This window comes from Biomphalaria glabrata, chromosome 2 (genome assembly GCF_947242115.1).
Source record: "Biomphalaria glabrata chromosome 2, xgBioGlab47.1, whole genome shotgun sequence".
Taxonomy (NCBI): Eukaryota; Metazoa; Mollusca; class Gastropoda; family Planorbidae; genus Biomphalaria; species Biomphalaria glabrata.
In genome coordinates this window covers 32449505-32468482 of record NC_074712.1, presented here as the reverse complement: position 1 = coordinate 32468482, position 18978 = coordinate 32449505, and the positions used below count along the sequence as shown (strand labels likewise).

The 18978-nt window shown below is 35.5% G+C and overlaps 1 protein-coding gene across 1 annotated transcript; it reads left to right on the top strand.

Moving 5' to 3' along the window:
- The first annotated feature begins 390 nt into the window (after positions 1–390).
- LOC106057381 (homeobox protein unc-4 homolog) lies at positions 391–18079 on the top strand. Its single transcript, XM_013214554.2, has 3 exons — positions 391–1329; positions 6185–6360; positions 11970–18079. Exons 1-3 carry the CDS (start codon positions 945–947, stop codon positions 13047–13049), a joined length of 1641 nt encoding a protein of 546 aa, XP_013070008.2. The 5' UTR covers positions 391–944; the 3' UTR covers positions 13050–18079.
- The last annotated feature ends 899 nt before the right edge of the window (positions 18080–18978 follow it).

Below are 18978 nucleotides of genomic sequence, written 5' to 3'. Positions count from 1 at the left end.
GCTATTGCCCCGGCAGCAGACGATCTTCACGAACAGGAATAAAAAAAAAAGAAACAAAACAAAAACGAATTCATAATGAGGCTGACTAGAGGTCACTCCGTGGTGTCCCTCCAGGCTAATGCTGTTGTCACGTCGAACCCGCTGAAGCCGACAAGAGGGAGGGGGTGTGTAACACCACGAGACTGACGCCTGTCATCCGGCTGGGCCACGCCATTATTCTCCTCATTGTGAAGTGGCTAAAGACAAAAAACAAGGCTAAAAGGGGCGGAGCTGATTAGCCATAACACCGATCGATAGACCGCGCCCTGATTGGGTGATCGTTAACCGCGAGTGATAGAGAAGAGGAACGGGAAAAATAAGACAAGAGTGGAAAGGGGGGGGGGGTGAACATCAAACGTCGCTTGTTATTGGAACGTGTTATTGGAAATTTCACCCAAATTTGTCGTAGCCACTTCGGGGTTGGAGTTATTTCCCCCCAAAGGTATTAATTCAATAGAAATCAGTTGTAGTGGGCTCTGGGAGAGCTAATGGTGCTTCTGGTACGACTTAAGACGCGGTTCAGTAAGTCTTGAGTGAAATTTTCATATCATTTATTGATACACTAAATTCAATCTATTCTCGAGGCAGAGACTAACGTGTCTAGGTCCAAACCACTTAACAAGAGTGGACATTCTGTTTCAAGTTAGTCTTTCTCCACACTATTAAATATAATGACGGATATTTGAGTAGGTGTAACATCTAAAGAAATTTGGTGAAGTAGCTGGTACAGTAAGAAACTAATTATAATCTGATGAAATTGAGCTTTTTAGTTTTGGTTTAATATTTTGAATCTGCTATGTGACACTGAGCTAGAGACTTTATTTTTTTAATCCGTGTCAAATGTATTCAATAAAAATATAACTTATTGTCTGTGTGGAGACTTCGAGAAGTTACAAGAAAACACAATGAGTCTGAGAGACATGCGCCTTTTAGCAGCGGCATACCCTGGAGCATTCGCCGCTGTGTCTTCCATGGCCGCAGTTAACTATCACCACGGTTACCCTTTGGGGTTCCCGACATTTCCCTACCAGAGTGCCGCGGACCAAATCGCCGCCCTCGACTGCTCCATGAGACACCATCACAGAATGATGCAGGAGGAGTCCTCTGGGAGAGGTCAGGTCACGTCTTCCAGTGTCGGCCCTGGAGGTTCCCACGGAAATAGTCTTATGGAGAATTTAATGCTGGAGAGAAAAAGCCCCCAGAGGGTCTCGCCAAATGTGGACATGGGCGCCTTTTCTTTCTTGGAGGCGTCAGACAATAGCAAACTGGCTGATGCCCTGAGCTCTGCAGGTAATGCCGTTGTTTATAGCTCATGATTTATTGCAGAAGTTGTCAATAGATTGTACTGAATCTAAGTAGTATTTCATTTATCTAAGATATTTCATATTGATTCATATTGCAAGCTTCATTTTGATGAATTAAATGAACTAACATAAGTATGAATTATAATTCATTTGTTAATCAAGATATAAGATTGGGGCCTATTCTTGTTTCATTAAACACATTTAGTTTTTAACTATTCAAGAAAAGTGGATTACAGAAATGTTAAGATTCAAAATTCAATTATAAAATAAACCCTGTGCAATCTGTAGAGGGATGAAAATATAGGTTTGAAAATTAAAAGTATAATTAGTAAAAGTGAAATAATTAGAAGTAAAATAAGCAATGTTGAGAAATAAATTAATTATAATTAATTTAAATATGTGAGCATTTAAATCTTTGTGATAATATAGCTTTTACTTGTTATCAACGTTTTTTTTATTCTTTAAAATACCTGATAAGTCTTTATGTATTAATTAAAATTGTGGATTTGACCCTACTCATTAATTTGTCCGATTTACACACTGTCAAAACAACCTTCCACCCATTTTAAAACTATATTTTAAAAATATATTATTATAGATTTTTATATCTTTTGTTGTAGTCAATAGAATTAACAAACAGCCTCTCACACTGAGACAATATTTACTCAAATGCTAGAGTTTCTAAGAACAATTTAATAGAATGACACTTTGGGACACATAGTCGAACTTAAGGAATTTTTTTTTACGCTTATAAACCTTTTGTACAATGCCTAATATTAATTAATCGTGGCTGAATTTAAGTGGACTGGTGTTTCGAAAATGGCTCTAACCATATTCCTAAAAATGTAACAGTTATGTATATTTTTGTGAAAAAACAATGCAAACTCTGGTTTGACCCATATAATACAATCATCTTAAAATATAATAATCATCTTAAAATTAAATTTGGCTTATGTTGTTTTTTTTTTAAACGACTTTATCGGGGATTCCCGAACTCGACTTGATTGTTTTTGTGACCTAAGCAAAAAGCTGAAGAAATAAATAGACGAGCATGAACATTTAGCGCAACGTGTTAACATAGGGCATAGACCATAGGGCATAGACCATAGGGCATAGACCAGAGGGCGTAGACCATCATCAACTTCATAAAGCAGAAAGTGATTTTCAAAACTATATTGATTAATTTTTTTACTTATCTTTTTTTTATATACTATAGAAAACTAAAAAAAAAAAAAAAAAACAAATTGTCGCACAAGTCACTCACACAAGTCACTCACACAAGTCACTCACACAAGTCACTCACACAGATCACTCACACAAGTCACTCACACAAGTCACTCACACAAGTCACTCACACAAGTCACTCACACAAGTCACTCACACAGATCACTCACACAAGTCACTCACACAGGTCACTCACACAAGTCACTCACACAAGTCACTCACACAAGTCACTCACACAGATCACTCACACAAGTCACTCACACAAGTCACTCACACAGGTCACTCACACAGGTCACTCACACAGGTCACTCACACAAGTCACTCACACAAGTCACTCACACAAGTCACTCACACAAGTCACTCACACAAGTCACAAATCCAAATATAAGAAATCACTCAATGTCAAACGTAGAAATGTCAAGAACAGTCAGAAATGATTCACATCAAAATTAAATATTCAAAGAAAAATTAAAACATTCTAAATGCTAAACAAAATAATTTGAATTTATCATCAATAACTTTTTTTAAAAATATAAATAAAACTTCATGGAAAATATTTAATGTAGTATGCATACTGCTAGGATAATAAAATGTATGACTTATACATACACTGCAACTTAATCTATCAATAGACAAGGTTTGAAGAAAGAGGTTTGACCAAAAAAAATAATTTTTTTTTTGTTTTAAACTAAAACCTTTGTCTTCTAAAGTAGAAGTTTGAAATGTCACACTAAAGATAAACCTCCGACACCAAAATTGAAGTAGGCCTAGTTGAAGAAATGAAACAAATAGACGAAATGTTTACGTACAAATAGACAAATGCTTTTGAGTGTGAAAAGAATGAAAGAAACTGAAGAAAAAGAATAAATTTTATATTTTGATAAGCTTTTTATATTATGATTTCATCCCCCCCCCCCTCTTTTTTTGTTTGTTTTCTCTTTTCTCTTTTTTTTTGTTGTTTTTCATGAGTGTAGATTTAATTCCAGTAAAAACAATTGAACAATTAAATGAATGTTGTATGTTCCCTTTCAATTCCTACATCACACATTCAACGTAGTCTGATTGAAAATGTGAATCATTTAGGCCTGGAGAACTTGTGTTGATCCGATCGAGAGGAAATGTTCAAACTTGTGGTGATTGACAACAAATTGTATTTTAATTTCAGAAAGGTCACTTTCATTAATTATTCAGTTACAGTAAAAATAATTTTAAAAGGTTAAAAAAAAAAATCGGCTGCCAGTTTTATTGTTCATTCATTTAGAAGTTATCTATACATCTGGATCTATAAACTTAGATTTGACCATCTATTGAATGACTGGTTTGTTAATTGGTCTTGCAAAGAACGCGAAAGTTGTGGGCTCGATTTCCAAACTGACCATTTTTTTTTGTCTTTATTTTTTTTAATGTCATATATCAGTGATTCCCAACCTAATTCGACTTGCGGTCCATTATAATTACTGACACTCGTGTCGCGGGCCATATGAACAAAAAGGTAAAAAAAAAAAAATGAAATGAAATTTACCTGAATTTGTAACTAATTGATTAGAAACCCGTGGATCTAGTATTTACATTAAGGAATTGGATATCTGAAGCGATTTTTTTCACGCGTCAGAAAATGTCTTAATTTCTCTACTTAAAATAGAGCAACATTGTAGCTAGCTGTACTACCGACTCATCTTCTTGTCGCTTTTTGGTAAATATTCCTATCGATCCTCCAATCTGTAGGCGTAGTTTAACAATCTTTTATTCGCGGCTCAAACCAAGAATGTCGTCATGTTTGTTTCATAATGACGTTTATATGTTGTTGTTTTTTTTAAACAGCCACACTTTCTTTACACATCAAACATGTTGGCTTATGATCAGCTCCACAAAAAAGTTAAGATCCGTTTTCTTTTTCTGGTAGATTCTCATTTCATAAACACACTATTGTTAAAGGTCATGGTACCAATCAATTAAAGAAAAATTGAGGGCCCTAACGTAGGTAAAGATACATAAGTCAACTTTTTTCTTTTTTTGGAGGGGGGAGGGGTGTGTCTACTTTTCGAGTCAACTTTTCGGCGGGCGGATGGAACAATGTCATCTGGCCCGCGGGTCGTATTTTGGGCATCACTGTCATATATAAGTGTTTAGTTTACTCTTTTATTTGAACATGAAACTTGACATAGATCAAACATAGATATATGTTCTTATTTTTCATTACTAAGTGACACATCCTTACCGAAAGGGCAGGCACAACCGGTGGGTAAATGATTGGAGTAATTTATAAAGCTAAATGTGAAAGTTATTTTGTTTTGTTTATTGTTTTGTTTATTGCGTAGATCAGGACTGGATGACTTTTCTCCTGGAGATCAGAACACAGGGAATCGCTTAGCGGCACCGGCTGACTTGAACGGCTTTCTTTCTTGTCACAGTACACAGGGCCTCAACATTCAGGGCCTCAACATTCAGGGCCTCAACATTCAAGATTTTTAACTGTTGAGGCCCTGTGCACACACACACACAAATGATGGACTGGCGTTTCTGGTTAGAATAAATGAAGCGCAATGGTCCTAACGATTCCTATGAACTCTTGATGGGCAGTGAATCCCAACTGACGACATAATGATGAATAAGTACCATTGGACTCGATGATTTCTTGAGGTTGATGCGGCCACTGACATGTGTGTCAGAAAGTTCTTTTGATTCTGTCTGACAAAAGGATTGGGACCACTGCTTTATACCCATACTTTACAGTAATACAACAAACAAATGAACAGATATTTTTGTAATACATAAAATATTTGAGAACATCGTCATTTTAATTTCTAGCATGAAATACAGCTTTCTTTAAACCAAGTCGTTAGAGTTTTAAAATGCGTGTTTTCATAAAACGTTGCTTTATTGCAGTCAACAAATACTTGCAAATACTAAGCACAAATTAACAGACTTTTACTTACATTTCTAATTTGATCATTGGCTGATCATGTTGTTTTTTTTATTAATAAAGGACAATTAATACTGAAAACAAAAAATCTTAAAATCAGTTACAAAAAAAAAAAAAGGTTACCCCAAAATTATGTAAGGATGGCTAATTATGGACCAGTAATAAATAAAAAACGAAAGGAAGTAACATTTTGCGGTATTAAAATTTGTATTAACAATTTCTATTTAAAAAAATATGTACTGCAAGCAATTTTGGAAGTTGCCTAAAAAATGATTAAGACTGGTAATAGAAAGCTCAATGTTTTTCTCTATTTTCCACAATTACGAATTTATTAAAACCGTTTCTTAGTGAGCCTATAATAAGGAAGATAAACATTGTACACAAATTCATGCTCATCCGTTCGGCGGTTCCAGAGATTTCATGATGAGTCAATCAGTCATCAATCAATGAGTCCGTCAATGATTCACTTTAACTGTCACATGACTTTTAGTCTGTTGACCCGTTGTGGCACCACACATGATTTGTCGACTGTCTTACTATTTTGCCATTCCCAGCGTTGTTTCGTGTAGAAATAGATAGGCATGCTATTTACGCAATAGTTTTTTTTTTGTTCAGATGGGTGGGTATCTAAGATATTTGTTTGTACAACTTCTCTTTAGTGGGGTAGACTTTAGATGCACTCTTCACTTCCCAGGTGTCTTGGACGACTCCAAAGACTCCAATGGCAACAAGAGAAGGCGGACCAGAACTAACTTCACTGGCTGGCAACTGGAAGAACTTGAGAAAGCGTTTCAGGACTCTCACTATCCTGATGTCTTCATGAGGGAGGCCCTGGCATTGAAGCTTGACCTGGTGGAAAGTCGAGTTCAGGTGAGTTGGCTCAGTTACTTAAGCGACATAGTTTGTACAATTATAAAATCTCAAATCGTACCGTTTAAAAATTAATTGTAAAAGTTGAAATCATTTTTATTGCAATTATACCGAGTTTTACCGTAAGATGCTACAAATGGCTCAACAGTTACGTTGATATGTTTAGATTCATTGTTTAGAAGTCATTATCTTTAATTGGAAAAAGGTAATTTAAAAAGTTACTCTAAATGATTTTTTTTTAAGAAAACAAATCTAAACCTATAAGTTATTTTTGAGAAACGGATTTAAATACTGAGAAAACATTAAAATTAGTTCACGCTCATGGATTTCCGTACAGCTTGTCTCTGGGTCCTATCTGTACTGTGGGGGTTAGAAGGGAATATTGGCCAGTAGATGTCCTTGCTGTCTTAATTGCTCGGCAAACAAATATCGAATTAAATCATTTCTAGTCTCGACATCGGGATTTGAACACGACCCACTTCAGGTGCAGTACAGACTATAGGTCTATATTGTTTTTTTTTTTGCCGCTAACTCTTTTATATCTAACAAAGCAGAAAAAAAAAGTTTGTCTTCAACATTGTTTCCCAGTGTTCTGAAATGACTGATAGAAGTATAAACTTAGAAAACAAATTTGATGAACACTATTTATAGTTACAGATCAAGGGAAGAGTAGACTCCCGTAACGTAAATAAAGACTATGTTTAAACCGGTTTGCAATGGAAAAGTCCGTAAGATTTCTCAGCTATAAAGACTTACGCGGATGATTACCACATTGAACTTAGCACTACGAACTTGTGCAGAATAAGTTCCTTTGCAATGAAAGTACAAGTTTTCAATAAGAAAAAGTTTTATTATATCTACATTTAATTCCTGATTGAAAATTAACACTTTTGGTTGGGTGGGAAGGGGGAGGGGGTGGGTTGAGAGTTTTGAACCTTCAAGATGCACAATCAGCGATTTACAAAAATGCTGAATGATTCCCTTGTCTTTTGTCTGTAAAGTAGAGATGTAGAGACACATCGCAGAGTAACATGTGTATACACGGTTCATCCAATCAAATGGCAACATGTTCTTCCAATCATCATTTCTCTTACATAATAATAATAAGGCTTGTCTTCGAGTCCGAAGATTAGTGAGGAATGCGTTTGTCCTCGGCAGCGGATTTTCTTCTGGTCTCAAATGTGTATCCCGCGGCCCTTGGTGAGTGACCTCCAGCTGTCTCGTTCTGAAGCTGCATGCAACCAGGTGCCCTCTTCTGTCCTCCAAGGAAAGTTGACGCCTAAGCTGGTCTTTGAAGCGTTTCCGTGGGGCGCCTCTGTTACGTCGACCACCTTTGAGCTCACCAAATAAAGACTGCCTTTGGCATACGTTCGTCTCCCATACGTGGCCTAACCTATGTCTCTTACATATTCAGTGGACATTCATTTAGTGATTCAAATATTTCTTAAAGCAGCATCTAATTGAATGCACATAGGGTAAATAAATCAATCTCTATACGTATGTGTATACAATAAATAAACTATAACATATAACTATATATCACACCTAGCCTGTGCTAATTTATCCAAACCAATGCAAAGTTATCCAATTCTATCCAAAATCAATGCAAACTTATCCAAACCTAGGCAAACAGTCATTTCAACTTAGTCCTCTTCACTCTTCCACTTGTTCAGAAGTTTGTTCGGACGAAACACGTGATCTGCCCACCCATTCCTTCCATTTCGCTCTTGCCATTCTTATTGTAATGATCGGCTATTCCTTCTTGTCTTCCCGTTGTACTTATGTTCACCTCTCTTCCTATTACCTGGTGCTGTTCCTTGCAGAAACATTTTGGCAGGTCCTGCAAGTCCTGGAGATCATCTGACATGTTACCTCAGTTTGCTTTTTTGTTTGCGCTGATTGTCTGTTCGTTCGTCTGTCTTTATGTGTCCCACGATTACATCTCGAAAACTAAAACGCTTTATAAAATATGATTTCATGAAAGTCTGTATCCCTTTTTAAATACAATAAGCAAACTTTTTGTTTGAATAAACATACACCATTTTTAAAAACAAGATTAAAAAGGCTTTTAGAGTAATACTACAGTCTAGCAACCACACGAGTATAATAGAAAGCAAAATAATAAAACTGTTTTTTTTTATTAGAAACACACACACAAATATAGGGGATAGTTATTTATCTATTTATGTACAAACATATATAACGTTTTTGTATTAAAAAATAAATGCAATGCTAAACAAGGTTAGAAAGACAGTTTGTGTGGAAACACAAACTCAAAATCGGCCCCCGAAGTGGTCCACCCAGGCAGGAAAAAAGGCAGGTTTCAATATTTTCAGAAGAATATTGGTATTAAATTCTATCAGAAGTGGTCAACCCAGGCAGGTAAAAGGGCAGGTTTCAATATTTTCAGAAGAATATTGGTATTAAATTCTATCAGAAGTGGTCAACCCAGGCAGGTAAAAGGGCAGGTTTCAATATTTTCAGAAAGAATATAATAATGAAATTCTATCAAAGGCAAATGACAGAGAAGAATGGAGAAAGAAGGTTGACAGATCCTGGTGGTGTCCCAAAGATCCAGCAGACCAAGGGATAGGTGAAAGTGAATTTGAAGTTAGATGTGAACCTGGCCTAACTGATGTCTTATAATGAGTATCTAATTGATTTAATTGTTTTGTAAAGGGCCAATCTCTTATTCAAAGCCTCAAGAATAAAACATTTCCGTAAAAAAAAAATTCTTTAGTTTCGTGTTCCATTGTCTTTTTCGCAATTTGCAGTTCACGCGATAATACGAAAAACTACTTATTAATTGTTGTTTTAAATTATATCCAACTTATTTGCATAGTAAAAAGATTTTTTTCTTTTTAAAAAAGTTAAATTTATTTTGTAGGCTATATGTAGTATTTAGTATGACAGGACTTACATAATTTAGCAATACAATTGTAAAAAATAATATTTTTTAAAATAAAATATCTAACACTATTTGCCTAAATGTGTCACAAGTGTGGTAAATTAAAGTGTCCCCTACTAAAAAGCTTCCAGTGTTTGTTACTATTAATAGTGAATAGTTGTAAAAATGGTGTAATTTTATGAAAAAACTGCTTGCATAATTGATTTAAAAAATTAGATTTTTCGCTTTCAGAAAAGAAAAGGGTAGCCGTTGCATCAGAACTTTGAATGATCTGAAATATCATGATGTCCGATTTTCATTTTCTCTTCTAGTTTCTGATATCTAAGCGGGACGGACTGACATACGGGCCACACAAGGCTCTTTCGGGGGCACTAATAAAAATGTGTTTAATGTCGCATCAATATGCAACACTGAGAAATTTGTAAAGATCAAGCTTGCATATTTTATTCAAAGGCTGTATACATATAATATCAGTATTAAAACATTTAAAATGCATTTCTTATCAATTCCAACCTCCATCACGTGAAGGCACTTATATATTTATTTGTGAGTCACGTCATCTGTGAGTACAATTGACTGAAGCTAGCCACCCAAGATTTATAGGCAAACTCTATTTAATATACGCGTGATGTATGAATTTGGTGGTCGGCACATTAAGTCTGATGACCCAATAACCAACATAGCCTCATTCAAATTAGTGAAGAACCAACAGAAATCCTTTCAAAAGAATTCCCAATTTTAATAAAGGAAATCAATAAACACAAGCTGGTAAGACTACACGGAGGCCCGGTGGCTGAGTGGTAAAGCGCTTAGCTTCTGAACCAGGGATCCCGGTTTCAAATCCTGGTGAAGACTTACCTTTACCTTTACCTTTACCTATCCCTTAGTCTGTTGGACCGTTGGGGCACCAGGCAAGATTTGTCGACCGTCTTTCTCCATTCCTCCCTTTTTTTTGCCTTGTTCAGAACCTCTCTCAATGGCAGGCCTGTCCATTCTTTAATGTTGAACCAGGGATCCCGGTTTCAAATCCTGGTGAAGACTAGGATTTTAAAATTCGGGATCTTTCAGCGCCTGAATCCAACCAGCTCAAATGGTTTACCTGACAATAAAGTAAAGGCGGTTGGTCGTTGTGCTGGCCACCCTCTCTAACCGTGGGCCACGGATGACCTTTACATCTTCTGCCCTATAGATCGCAAGGCCTGAAAGGGAACTTTACTTTTAGTAAGGCTGCATAATACAATTGAATTTCAATAAGAAATTCACAGAAATAATTCAATATGATGGAGCCCTAGTTTACAATTGTTTCTCTCAGTATCTGTACACATTTGCAATTGTCGACAGAGTTGAGCGATAGACTCTTCAAACTCCAGACCAGAAAGAAGCTCCCTTGCATGACCTAACCATAGCTTCATGAATATTTCCGCTATTCACTTTCACCTATCCCTTAGTCTGTTGAACCGTTGGAGCACCACACAAGATCTGTGGACATTCATTCTCTATTCCTCTCTGTCTTTTGCCTTGGATAGAACTTCTTTCAATTACAGGATTGTCCATTCTTTTATGTTGCTCTCCCATAGCTTTCTCTGTCTGACTCTTCTTCTTCCTTTTCCTGGTACTGTTCCCTGAAGGAAGGTCTTTGCAAGCCCCGAGGACCTTGTGATATGGCTATAGAGCTAAGTTTGCGTTTTTTTTTACAGTAGTTAGTAGGTCATCGTGGGGTCCAATACTTATATTAATCCTATTTCTAATCTCTTCATTTGTGATACCTGACATCTTTCTGTAGCATTGCTCGGATCCTTCTCTCGAGATCTGATATTTCGTAGTTTAAACAATTATTTCCCCTGAACCACATTTAACTACAGAGACCTACGTGCTAATCGGAAGAGAAACAACGTGTTGTTGATATCTATAACGTCAAAATATGAAATTGTGGCAGTATCTTTCTGTTACCTTGGTTTCAAATGTTTGAGAGAGCTATCTTCATACACAATTTTAATTTCTTTTACGTTTATAGAAAAAAAAATTTTATATTAAAAAATAATTTTCAAATTAGCAATGTGTTGTTAAAATTGCTTATAAAAATTGATTTTTTTCCTACTTCTGTCAGTCATTCGATTTTTATTATGATTAACTGTAATTGTAATTTTGTTTTAAATATTACTGTAACTTAATTATCTGCCCACTACTTTCAGATTGGCACATTTGTGCGTCTTTAATAATATTTTTTTTTCGTACCAAATCTAAATGCTGATCAGATGAAATTAGTGAACTTGAAGGGCCTACTAATGAAAAGAATAATGGAAATTGGATTTCGTTTAACAAACTTGATCCCAGATTTCTATGTATCAATACTTAGAAGAACATAGGGAAAAAAAGTCATTCAATATACATCTAAATCCTAATCATATGAATGCAATGTTTAGGATGGTCAACTGACGGACAGACCAATGTTGTTATATAATTTTGTTACATCCGTAACTGCTAAACAATGTTGATTATCTTCTTTATTGCATTTAGCGCGTCTATTATATAGCCTTCGCCAGTTATATTTATATGTTTCATTGAAAATGTATAGAGGTGTATTGTGATGTTCAATGATTCAAGTTTAATCTTTGACAGGGTCCGTTTTTAAGCACATGACATAAACGAGTTCAACTCAATCCAATGAACTGATATCTTCCTATCTATGCTTGTTTCTCAGGTCTGGTTCCAGAACCGCAGGGCCAAGTGGAGAAAAAAAGAGCACACAAAGAAAGGTCCTGGGAGGCCGGCCCACAACGCTCATCCTCAGACCTGCAGCGGGGACCCCATGGACGAAGAAGAGATAAGGAGGAGGGAACAAGAGAGGCTGGAGAAAAAGAGGAGAAAGCAAGAGGAGAGACTGAGGAAGTTAGAAGAAAAGAGAAAGAACATGAACGGTGTTCATTCTTCACTTTCACCGGACAAAAGTAATATGAGATTCCACGTGGACAACTTCCTGTCTCCTTCCTCCTCAACTTCCGGAAATGACGCAAGCTGTGACAGCTTCTCCGACCACATGGCTGACAAATCTGACCGCCATATGTCAGCTAGCTTTCCCATGTCTGTGTCCCTCCTGAGCACCCCTCCGAGAGCACATGAGAACCCCTCAAACACGAACAATGCCAAGTCCAGTGCTTTTAGTATAGACAGACTGCTGGAGGCTCCTAAAGTTCCCAGAGGACGAAGGCCCAATTCGAAATACCCATTGGTTCAAGCGTGCAAGTCTCTGGGCTCTCTCAGCCTTGGACTGCTGCCTTTCTTTCCCATCACACAGCCAATGGGCTTTCTAGTCAAGCAGGCAAACCACAGGGACAGCAATAGTCCAATGAGCCCACTCATGGGATCGCCAGAACGAGAGGCTCCCACCTCTGGCAGTAGCGACGACAGCTTCACCGAGAACCACTTGGACAAATCCAGAGAATCGCCGCACTCTCTCCTTAGCGACGACACTGGTATGGGCAGGCACGGCGAAGCGCTTTTACAAACAAAGCGAACAAACACTGACAGCGCCATTGATAAACTGAACGTCTTCAGAGATGACATACTAGAGATAAAAGCGCTACACGACCAACTCAAGCCCAACTCAGAGAAAACGACAGAGTGCAGCGAGGCGGAGAAAGTTATAAACCTGAGCATCGCCAGTGATCGAAATAACAATAGCAGCTCGGACAGGCGTGATGTCCGTGACTGGACCAGCCTCTTGGTCAGTGATGCTAGCAGAGATGACCTAGATGACGACGTGGACCTGGAAGTTTCTTAACAACACAAAGACTTGTAAATACACAGGACAGATATTAAAGTGAGCATATAAGACGTAGTTTTCAATTGTCTCTCAATAGTTTCTGTCTACTCTTTAAGTAGGATCTACATTTCGTGTTGCGCAGTAAACTGTTAGACTGGACTAGGACATTGTTTTACACAGCTATTTATTTGTTTATATATCTAGTCATTGCTTCATCTCTCTTATACAAGTATAATAATCAAATTTTCTGAAAAAAATACTTTGCGTAAATTCCTTTATCTATGGAGGTTTCTGCAAATCAGAGTTGTAGTCATGAATAATCATGTTTTTGAAGTAATGATTGGGATGACTTAGTATTCTTTATTGAGTATATTAAAACATGAATATACCTACAGACCTACAGCGTTTTTTTTCGTCTACATATATATATATATATATATATCTAAGTCTCTCAGGTGGGTTATTTGCTTAGATAGAGTATGATATTACGGTTCCGTATCCCCACCCTAAACAGTAACAAGCAGTGATGCCCAAACTACCACCCGCCGGCCAGATCCTGCCCGCGACGTGGTTCCCACCGCCAGCCAAAACATCGGCACAAAATGTAGAAAATAAAAAAAAAATAAAATGTATTTTCTGTATGTTAGGACACTTACATTTTCTTTGATAGATTTCATTGTAATGTATTGTCTTGTAATATTCATATTAATTTTTTTTCTATAAGAACACAAGGCGACAAGAATTGACAGTTGTTTTAGAGTCTTGGATGATTCCGCGGCTGTCTTGAGCTAGCTGTGTTCTTGACATCTCATGTGTGTAACACTTCACATCTTTTCTGCATCATTTTGGTTCGTGTACTTCTGACATCAACATGATTGGTGCCGTGTCGTGTCACATTTGCACGTTAATAAAATGGGAGAGTCGAAGAAACAAAAAGTGGATGTAGAAACTTCCAGGACAAGTGACAGACAGATCTTTTGTTGTTGTTGTTGGTGGTGGAACACAATAAGCCAACATGTTTGATCTGTAAAGAAAATGTGGCTTTTTTTAGGAAAATAATATAAAAGCATTCTAAAACAAACCATTACAAAGATATGGTGGCATTGTTGGTTTGAGCCGCTAGGAAAAGATCGCTAACTTACGTCTAGAGTTGAGCGATTGACGAACATATTGACCAAGAAGAAAAATGAGTCGGCCTTGATGGAGACAACAAAGCTGCTCAAATTTTAAGAACGAAGCTTAAAAAGTGCCTGCTAGCAGTGATGGAATAAAATAGTACTAAAAAAAGTTGAAGCTGTGCCGCCTTTCTGGCCTGACAGTTACAAAACGAGTGGACGATGTTGGTGAAAATCATCCATTCAAAACTCAATGACAGAGCAGCAGATTTTGAAATAATTACTATTGCCGCTGAGGAGTGACACCTACTGGAACTGATTGACTTACAAAGCCAGACTTCCCTGCTTGAGAAATTTCGAGCAATGCAGTCAATAGAATCGAGCAATACAGTCAATAGATTTCTACGCCGTGTTGTCTACATAAACCTTGCACATTTCCGTAAACAATGGCTGTGTAGGATCACAATGTTTACAAGCACTTAATTTAGTAGAAAAACTTTTTCAGTTATAAGACACCTGAAACCCTTGTTACGTAACTGGGTGTAAGTATGTCTACTGGAGCCACGGGATTGTAATAAGATTGTAATAAGACTATTTAAAATGGTTTATTCTCTATTTAATTTGTGTATCTTTTCGTTAATGTGGCCCGCGACACAAGTGTTTGAAATTAAAATGGCCCTCAGGCCGTATAAGGTTGGGCATCACTGGTATAAAGCAACCAAAAGGTAATAACATACCGAGCTACGAGCACCGAATAAATGTTATTCAACTAGACAGTTAGTAAATAAACGGCAATTGTTCAATATGAACACTATTAATGTTAACAGTAAGTGAACTGACATTAGTTAACAACCCAAGCGGAAGTTTATCAATTTAATGAACAGATAAAGTATTATGATAAAAATGATGAAGTCTTAATGGTATTTACAAAAGCAAGTACACATACACAAATTATTTACAAACCTACAACTTCCTACATCTCAACAACGATAGTTACGATACGGCTCCAAGGACGGAAAAGGCGACAATCTTTCCCATAGCCCAAGCCTAACACCCTGAAACGAAAAGAAAACCTAGACCTAGCGATGCCGCTACAACAAAGAACTTTTTGATAGCGACACCCGTACCGAAAGATCATCCTCCTTAATAAAACTATGTACTTAGGCCTACGTACCGTTACAACGGGTAAACAGAAAACTAGATAACCAGCCAACAACAGAAGGTCTCTCTCTCTCGCGGGAACTAAGGATGACGTAAACACACACATACACAATATTCTAGACCACAAAACGCACCTAAAAGAAACTACTTCCTAAAAAAAAAAAATCCTATACACTAAAACAAGATATTAAATAACGGCACCTTTTTGAAAAAAAATATTACTTTTCTTGTATTTTAACGTATATTATTAATTTTTAGTAGTTAAAAGTTAGGCAATCAACTACTGAGTATCGGCACCTAATCGCTGAGTACTGGCACCTTTGTTTTTTTAAAGCACTGAATATATATATATATTAAATAGATTATTTCTTAGACTATAAGATAGTCCCACAAATATGGTAACCCCCTCCCCCCCCCCCAAAAAAAAAACAAAAAACAACAAAACTTGTTAATTTTAGTAAGCTATATTTTACTATTATGCTTACCGTAGTTTAGAACACAAAACTCTAAAGATGAAGTAGTACAGTGGTATTTGTTCTAAATGAACAAGACACTGACGTAATAGTTGGATTAGATCGTCGTTTTCTGGCAGCGCATAGGAAGAAATGTAATTGTTTTAACAGATTATCTTCCAGATCAATGTACAGTAAAAGTTAATAAAGAAACTTATTAAAAGCAAAAATCGATTTTTTAGAACATGATTTAAGTTATATTTTCTCTGATAGCATTTTTATTAGCAAATCCTATTGAAGAATCTATTTCACATTAGAAATTCAAGATAGATTTACTTTTAGCTTTAACTCTTTCTCTCCTAACTAACGATACCAACGTTTATTCCAACAGAATGTGGTAAATAATTACGGAGATAAAGAGTTAATCAAATAAAATTTATTTATGTACTCAAACAGCATTTTGTTTTTTTGCTATCAGAATATGTTTTTTTTCATTAATGTCAGTTTTGTGATTAGAGAAATGAGAACGTCTGTGAAATACTGGTTAAGCTGAATTACACTACAGACCAAAACTCATGTGTAGAGTTTATTTTATTTTACTGCTGTTATGTCGTCTTTCATATGCTATTTCTAGGAAGTGTTTTACTTAACTCTTTCTCTCCGTAATTATTTTCCTCGTTCCGATAGAACTATTCCTTTTGCTCATTTGTATTTCACTATTCTTGTTATGATTAAACTTCAATAACATTTTTGTTTGATATCAGAAAATGTTAAATTTGGTGTCGAATTATAGGGGGATTTCATGCTCTTTTTTCACAACACAAATTTAAGTTTAAAAATCCAAAAATCAATTTAATTTAAAGGTATCAAATTAAAGTTGGCATCGTCAATTAGGAGAGTAAGAGTTAAGGGATTTCTTTTAATTTGTACTCTATAAACATCATAACAAAATGTTGGTATTATAATGTCAAGAACACCAAGTTTTATTTATCTTTTTTTTTAAATAGTGGCATACATTTATTTTAAACTAAACAATAATTGTATAGCTTTACTATATTAGTACTTCATAATTTCAAACTGCTAACATAATCTTCAGCTTTCCTGTCTCTTTTCATTGCTCAATTTCTCTTGTTAATTGAATGTTTCTTTCATTTTCTTTCGTTTATTCTCCGTTTCTCTTTTTTTCTGTATCTAATTTCTGTCTATCTTTTGTCTTCTGTTTTTTCTTTTGTTTTTTTTCTGTTTTTTTTTTGTGTCGGGGGGGGGGGTATTTTTTTTTCGTTCTTCCTTTTCCTTTTTTTTCTCTCTTTATTACCTCTTTTATTTTCTGTCTCTGTCTCTTTTGCTCTCTATTGTATTTCTCTCATTAATTTTATATTCTCTAATTATCAATGAGCTAAGTGTCACTGAACTGAAGAATAAGAAAAAGAATACCAAATGTTTAATAAAAGAGTTTAAAGTCTTCATAACTTTAAAAAACAAAGACATTTAAAAAATGTTTTTTTGTAGATATCAATAAACAAGTTTATATACCGATTGCCAATGAGCGCAATAAAATTAAAGTTAAAGGATATATAGCAGGACAGTTAGATAGATAGAAAGAGGTATTTAAATCTATACATTTTCTTGGAAAACACTAACCAATGTAGCCCCCCCCCGCCTCAAAAGAAGTTCATTATTTTCTATTATCTTATCCTATTAAATGGACTTCTGATGTAGTAGTTTAGGGTTAAAGTTTTTCTATATCTGTTACCAACAGCAAAACAAGTCATAAGTGGATGAACAGAGTCATGATATACCAATATATCAAGAGTTTCAAGACTAATTGTAAAGACCTACACTTCTAAACAAGTACCCATAGGCCTACATTTTAATTTTTTTCCCTTCATTTTTTACTAGCTGCAATATATGTTTACCATTTCCATTGCCATGTGTTAATGCAAACTATCCCATTAGACCTGTATCGATGGCATCTGCCCACACGCATTGGCGTGCATTGTTGCAGCGTGGCATTGGGCTGACATGTGACATAATCTTTAGGTCTGTGACATTTGTTGACCTGTTTGATAGTATAGCATATATAGTGAGAAATGTCAAACTCACTGGCTAAATACTAATGTGATCTTGACTGTTGTGTTGATTTATTGAATGTATATTCATGTTTGCATAGAACTCAGCTATTGTATACTATTCATTCTTCTTAATTCTATAATGGGTCACCTTGATATTGGCTACACTGACCACAATTATTATTATTTGTATCCTTATTATTATGTATTATTATGGAAATGATTTTTTTCCCATCATAAACCTTCAAGTATACACACACACACAGAGTTTCTGTCTGTTGTATAGTGTTTTAGCCATAAGTTTACTTTTTGAAGCGAAGAAAGGACTCCAAGGACGTAATCATCTTTTTTTTTTTTTTTGAAGTAACGTCTGTATTTTGTAAGATAAGATAAGAAAACTATTACAACAGAATAAAATGTGAACTTACGAATCACGCATATTTGTGTGTGTGTGTGAGAGAGAGGGGGGAGGGATTGGGGGCTCAAATATAGTGATCAAGAAAGAAACAAAAATTATGGTTACATTTTTTCTGTTAGATCAATCCAATGAAACACTTATGACGGAGAATATGTTAGCATATACATACATTACCTACACAATCGCGCTGACATTTACTTTCGCTATCCATTGACGTACTTCCGCTATTTACTGCCGAAAGAAAGACTGGTGCAGTTGTACATAGCTTAAAATACTTACATAACATTTGGCTCGCTACATTCATTACTCGCTCATACACTTCAACATTAGATCATCCTTATTATATGATAGACACGGTAAAATTACACTGATATATATACAAGATGTTATATAATAGGATAAGATAAATTAAAATGTTATATAAGACTGTTATATGATAGGATAAGATAAAATTAAAATGGTATATAAGACTGTTATATGATAGGATAAGATAAAATTAAAATGGTATATAAGACTGTTATATGATAGGATAAGATAAAATTAAAATGGTATATAAGACTGTTACATGATAGGATAAGATAAAATTAAAATGGTATATAAGACTGTTATATGATAGGATAAGATAAAATTAAAATGGTATATAAGACTGTTACATGTTAGGATAAGATAAAATTAAAATGGTATATAAGACTGTTATATGATAGGATAAGATAAAATTAAAATGGTATATAA

What these genes read in the sequence shown, in the direction of transcription:
- LOC106057381 (XM_013214554.2), top strand. Translation starts at nt 945, where the DNA reads ATGAGTCTGAGAGACATGCGCCTTTTAGCAGCGGCATACCCTGGAGCA. An exon ending in TGATGCCCTGAGCTCTGCAG is followed by an intron (nt 1,330 to 6,184) that starts GTAATGCCGTTG and finishes TTCACTTCCCAG; the next exon opens with GTGTCTTGGACGACTCCAAA. An exon ending in TGGTGGAAAGTCGAGTTCAG is followed by an intron (nt 6,361 to 11,969) that starts GTGAGTTGGCTC and finishes CTTGTTTCTCAG; the next exon opens with GTCTGGTTCCAGAACCGCAG.